The sequence below is a fragment of the Thunnus thynnus genome, chromosome 15, assembly GCF_963924715.1.
Source record: "Thunnus thynnus chromosome 15, fThuThy2.1, whole genome shotgun sequence".
In the NCBI taxonomy this organism is placed as follows: Eukaryota; Metazoa; Chordata; class Actinopteri; order Scombriformes; family Scombridae; genus Thunnus; species Thunnus thynnus.
The window spans coordinates 13,246,674-13,253,183 of NC_089531.1; the positions used below are offsets into that span (position 1 = coordinate 13,246,674).

At 45.5% G+C, this 6,510-nt stretch overlaps 1 protein-coding gene across 2 annotated transcripts; it reads left to right on the plus strand.

Moving 5' to 3' along the window:
* Window positions 1-257: 257 nt before the first annotated feature.
* Window positions 258-5,545, plus strand: pygo2 (pygopus homolog 2 (Drosophila)). Of its 2 annotated transcripts, XM_067612695.1 has the most exons (4): window positions 259-523; window positions 1,291-1,354; window positions 1,971-2,023; window positions 2,169-5,545. In XM_067612695.1, exons 2-4 carry the CDS (start codon window positions 1,303-1,305, stop codon window positions 3,846-3,848), a joined length of 1,785 nt encoding a protein of 594 aa, XP_067468796.1. In that variant the 5' UTR covers window positions 259-523; window positions 1,291-1,302; the 3' UTR covers window positions 3,849-5,545. The 2 variants fall into 2 exon arrangements, with proteins under 2 accessions (XP_067468797.1, XP_067468796.1); XM_067612696.1 differs by lacking the exon at window positions 1,291-1,354 and having other exon boundaries at window positions 258-523.
* Window positions 5,546-6,510: the final 965 nt, after the last annotated feature.

Genomic DNA, 6,510 nt, shown 5'->3' on the forward strand with positions numbered 1-6,510 from the left:
TAATCATATGTCACTTGATAATGTGCTTAATTGGCTGTCTAATTAATGTCCACCCCTGCTTTGATTGTACAGAGTATAGTTGGAAAGTGGTCCGTTCTGAGCTGCTCCATATGTACCATTAGTAGGTACGAACTACAGCAGTTTATTTAAATAATTAACGGGAACGGTGGTGCTGCCGGTAGATTTTCGAAACGTAGTATTTTAATGGTATTTAAGATACAATATAACATTTACTTTTATGATAATTTACACAAAAATGCGTTTTATATTCAAGAAGGATCCCTATCAACACCCCCATTTCGCCACGAGTTGTAACCTTCCATGGTGCGCGATGCTCCTGCTTGTCCCTCTTTGTCCGGTGGCGACTGAAGGCCATGATAATTATGGCAAAATTTGCGTTTTTGAATGAATTATAGTTGACTGGTGGATCAACAAGCATACACCGAGTGAGGACTGGTTTGCTGGCAATGACACACCAGAGAGTTTCAATTTAAAGGACAGCAGAGCAAGCAACGGAGAAAGGGTACAGTTTGTTTCCAAGACAAGTCTGCAAGATGGCTAGCTATCTTCAGTGGCATGCTAACGTTAGCTAGCCAGCTAATGTTAGCATAGTAAACAACAGTTTCTCAAAAACGTGATCGGTTGCTTTTTCTCATAAATGCTGTGATGAGTAAAAATTGAGTGCACATATTCTAAATTGAATGTGGAATGATAAAGCACAGTTTCGAGTATCTATCCAGTGGTGAAATCTCAGCGCTGATAGCTAGCCACATTGAGTAACGTGGCTAGCCAGTTAGCCAAGGTAGTAACTAGCTCGCGTTAGCTAGCTGGTCGAGTACTCCGCTAACGTTACACATCTGTAAGTGATCATTTTTAGAAAGGGAGGGAGGGAGGTGCTCTGTAATTTGCTTGTATTGGCAGTCAAGCCAGGTAGCAAGCAACCAGTTTCACCCAGTCAGCAGAAACTGGCTTGCAACAGGACGAACTTGTGCTAAGTAACGTGAACCAGCTCAGTTTTACTTGACGTTTTATTTGGTGACCAAATCCCGGCGTGACAGACACCGTGGCGAGAGATTTGCAGCTGGAAAGGAGAGTTTGCAGACCTGGGCCGGCGATATATAATACAATCTAGTTACCGATACGTGTTAGTTGCTGCTGTGATGATCATTTAGCGTGTTGACATGACCTGAAGGCAGATTTCCACCTACGCGGCTCAAAGCCTTCAAGACGTCGTCATTTTTAACTTTTTTTTTCTTGCATATGAACGGTGATATGCCACTTCACCGACAGTCATATTAGCTAATGGCTGCCGAATCGGGGAGACTACTGGCGGGACAAGGAAAACGAAGCAAAGGTAGGAATTAATTTCACCCATCTCCCAATCAGATCGGAATCATCCATTACTGCGCTGCAATGGGCTGCACTGGTGCTGTTAGCAAACCCCTTCTCGCCTCCCCCATATGTAAACTTCACGACTGTCTCCGGTGGTGGCTGTTTTCTCACAGAGTGGATCTGTGAACGGGGTTCATGTCTATCTTGCTATCAATGTACCTTCAACTCCGTTTCCTCGTTCTCATGTCTTCGTCTTTTCCTGTCTCCCTCATTGACCTTACCTCTTCTGCCTCTGTTTGCGGCCTTTCTCCCTTTTCGCCTGGGTCATTTGGTCTGCCTGGGTCATTTGCGATTCAAGGCTTCATAACTTTGGTGATGATAGCGCCTGGATGTTCAGCATCTTGTCCTCATGCCAGTCTATGTCCCATCATTGAATCCATCTCAACTGTTGGACTTGGATAAAAGAGGCCCTAGGTCTAAAGCTGCTCCACTCTGTCACTAAGGGGTATTGGCCAATCCAAATGTGATGCTGCACTTGATTTGTGGACCAAAAGCATGAGACCTGAAGGTCTATTTTTATTGTGGCTAATATTATATTTTCCCCCTTCCACCCCTTCTCTCATATTTTACTATTTCAGCTTCACAGATGAAGAGCCCGGAGAAGAAGAAGGCGAGGAAATCTACGACACAGGTAATCATTGTTTTTCAATATGATAACTTTGCTAAAGGAAACACGTCCTCAGTGTTTGACAAGTTTGAATTGTCTAATCTCATAAAAGCAAAAAAAACAAAACAAAACAAACATTTATCCTATATTTTCTTCTTATTAAATTTAGGCGGCAGGGTTCTCTCACCTCACTGAGTTTGCACCTCCTCCGACCCCCATGGTGGACCACCTGGTCGCCTCCAACCCCTTCGACGATGACTTTGGGCCCCCGTCTCGACCTAGTGGGGCAGGTGGACCAGGTGGAGCTCCATTTCTTCCAAGTCCAGGTGCAGGCGGAGGAGGTGGGTATGGAGGAGGTGGAAGAATGAGCGTAGGCATGGGCTTCATGGGAGGCCCGGCAGGACCAGGCGGCGGCCAGCCTGGGCGGAGGCCACCATTCGGCCCTCCAGCTAACGCTGGACCTCACCACCAGCTAGGCTTTGGAGGAATGCCTGGCTTTGGGGGGGGCGGTGGGAGCGGCAGTGGGGGAGGAGGAGGAGGAGGTGGTGGATTCCCCCCTGGTGGCCCTTCTCAGTTCAATATACCACCAAACTTCAGTCCACCCATGCACCCCGGGCCAGGATTCAACCCCATGTTGTCTCCAGGAGCTATGGGAGGTCCCGGAGGAGGTGGGCCACCCCACCCTCGATTTGGTATGCCTCCACAGCAGCAGCACGGACAGGGCGGGCACCCATTCAACAGCCCCCCATTACCTGGTGGTGGAGGCCCCAGAGGGCCCCCACATGGGCCCATGCCTCCCATGGGTGGCATGGGGCCTGGTCCAGGGATGAACATGATGAGTGGCATGGGTGGTGGCCCCGGAGGCAACATGGTGGGAGGCTTACCAGGTATGCCCCCTCAAGGACAATTCCCTCCCTCACAGGATGGCTCCTATCCTGGCCCTAGTCCACCAGGACCAGGCAACGAGGATGGAAAGAACTTCGGGGGCGGAGGGCCACCGCCTGGGCCTCAGCAGCAGCAACAGCAGCAGCAGCAGCAACAGCTTAACCTAAATCCCAATGGCCCCCCTCCTAATAATACCACTCCTGGCCCTCCTCCTAACTCTGGCCCACCACAGCCTGGGGGAGGCTTCCCTGGCCACCCTGACGTCCAGCAGCCCAATGCCAACACATCCGGTCAGCCTCCCTCAGCACCACCACAGCATAACCCCAACTCCTCTCCAACTGGTCCCCTGAATGGATCGGGCCAGCCCCAGCATCCACCACCCAATCAGCTCCAACCCCCCAGCAATACAAACACCCCCAATTCTAACAACTCTACGCAGCAGCAGCAACAATCCACTCCACCTAACTCTGCCCCTGGCTCCACCCCTCACAGCCAGCAGAACAACACTCCTGGTGCTGGTGGTCCCATGTCAAATGCTGCTTCTAATTCAGGTCAGAACAGCATGACCAACAACAACGGAGGCAACACTCCTGGCAGCAACCCCAATCCCCCCTCTAACTCCACCTCGACCCCGAACACCCAGTCTCCCCTGCCCCCTGGCCCTGCCGCCCCTTCGACCGGGCCAGGTTCTGGCCCCGGAAAACCCGGGGGCCCGGGGATGGTATTTCCTTGCGGTCTCTGTATGGCAGAGGTGCATGACGACCAGGACGCCATCCTGTGCGAGGCATCGTGCCAACGCTGGTTCCACCGTGACTGCACAGGTCTGACAGAGCCAGCGTACGGGCTGCTGACTCGAGAGAGCGCCGCTGTTTGGGCCTGTGACTTCTGCATCAAGACAAAGGACATCCAGGCTGTGTTTGTGCGCCAGGGATTAGGCCAGCTGGTGGCAGCTAATGAGAGTTGAGGAGTGGATGACAAAGGAGCAGCGTGGAGGTGCAACGCGTAAGGACAAATAGAGACATTCTTTGCTCTGATCTGAGTGACCTGTGTGTCATGCCAGCTACTTGCCCAACTTTCTCTTGACTAGCCCTTTACTCGTTCACTACACAGAGAAACACACTCATTGACATTCATGCTTATATATAGCACTTTGAGTGACTCTAGGCAAATGATCCCCCCCACCCCACCCCACCCCCCGATATGAGACGAATCATAATGAATGTTAATTGACACAGTCCCTCAGACATCTAGCCTGCCAACCAGCAAAGCACTGACACCAACACTCTACCTCACACAATTTGTGACTGACTGGCACGGAAGCTCCCGCACTGACTGACTGACTGAGATTGACTCGCCCCACTCATGCACCACATGAGTGTGATGATATTTCAAACAAACACACACATGCGCACACACACACACACACACACACACACACACACACACACACACACACATACGTGTTAGGCGGGTAATAAAATCACTGCAAAGTTCAGTTATTCCCTCAATTGATGAAATGACTCAACAGTATCAATATTTTTCTCAAATTGTCACAGCTATAAATTAAAACTGCCATGAAATATCACATTTTGAAAATTGAAAAAATAATTGCAAGAGTGCCTGGACATCTAAAGGGCCTTGAATTTTATTCATCAGTTAATTCACGGCTTTATATGTCATCAAAATGCTTCATTCTAGCACTGCCCGCTCACATTTTTAGCCTTTATACTGCAACCAAGTAAAAGAGAATCATCAGTATATTGCAGTGTAAAATCTCAGTAGCAAGTGTATTGTGAGACATGAATATAAATTGGGGGGAGAAAAAAAAATCTATTTTTAAGGTCTTTTGACTATTCCTGCACACATACATTCATTCAGTTTGACCCTGTTCTTCTTGTATCTGTCATTTTGTACCCAGTGCTGATTAATCCAAAGGAGATCCGGGTTGAGTTTTCATTCACACCTCACAGAGGATTTTACCACCGAAATAATTGTAAATATTAGGACAAAAATATTTGTCTGGAACTCCCGTCAGTTGTGAACACGCTGCAGAGTCAACCAATGAACAAAATAATGAGTTGAACATATGTGTCTTGGTTGTAAACAGTATGACGTTTTGATTTTTCTACAGTTCATTTGAGTCAACTATTTCTTTTTTTTTTTTTTTTTTTTTTTAAATCTCTGCAGTATACATGGATTGTGAAATCAGTGCTTTTGGATGGTGTTGGCATAGCAAGTAGTGACATCATGTCATATCAGATGTGCATAGTCCTTTTTCTTAAAAAAGAGGGGAGGGGGGTGCATGTGAACCAATGCAGTAACTGTCTGATCTGTTTATGTTTATATTCTGGCCTCTGCGCTGCTGGAGGCCTTGAAGTAGACCAAATAACTAAAGAGCGAAAAATACCCATTTTTCACATTTCTGTCACAGTATAAGGTGTTTATAACTATTCTTCCTTCTCTCTTTCCTCATTTTTCTTTATTCAATGTCCAAGTTGCCTTTCTTTTAACTTACTCTCAGCTGTTCCTTTATTATTTTGTACTGGTATTTGTGCTGTGCTCTTGCTCTGCTCTGGCGCCTCCTGGTGGAACCAGTGAGTCCCACACCGGGTGGGGAAGGGAAAGGTACTGAACTCTGAAGTAAAGACAGATTTTTTTGTACTTGTCCATGTCTGTTTTTATTCATTTTTTAAAAAATTGTTTGCTAATCGTTGTATTAAAATGAGGGTTGGAAAACCCAGTAAAACAGATACCAATGTAATTTGTTTTTTCATAATGCTCAGATTCTGAGTCGTAACCTAAACCTTATTTAACTTTATTTACAGTAGTGAATGATAAATCTTTGTTTTAGTGCCAGTTTGCTTTAAGTTTTTGTGGAGGGTCGCTGTGTTAAACCATCAGTTTTGGCTTAAAGGCTTACTAAACATTATTGTGAAGCCAATATTTAAAAAATGACTAAACATTTTTTCCACAGTTAATTTGTTAAGCCTTTAGAGGAATAATTGGCTGTTTTGATTCTTAATACTGTAGTTGTGAAAAAAAAACACTCTTTATTTTACAGGTCTGTAAATTGTTAATAATTTTCCAGGACGTTTCTGGGAAAGAACAATGCAATTTAGCACTAATCGCAGGTAAAATACAGACTGCATTCAATGAGTGAACTTCAAATTAATTCCATTTAAGCCAGTGGAGCCTTTAGTATTTTAGTAAGTGCAGCCAGTCAGCTTAAATGGGCAGTTTATCTACAAGCAATTCAACAAATATAGAGAAAATGATTCCAGTATTTAATTGATGATGAATAACCAGGAATATGTTTTTACCTGAATTTAATTGGAGCTGGAATTCAGATATTTCTCTGCAAATCAACAACTGCATTTCAAGTCAACACAACTAATTAAAATAATCTCACAATTTTGTCCCTGTTAGTGTCAAGTTACTTGGTTCTTCCAAGAAATTACAAGCATACTCAAGTTTTTGCACAGACGTTTTCGCATAGACACATGAAAATAGAGCTGCAACTAACAATTATTTTCATTATTGATTAGTTTGCTAATTCATCATTCAGTCAATGACATGTCAGAAAATAGTGGGAAAAAATACTCATCACAACTTTCCAAAGCAAACGA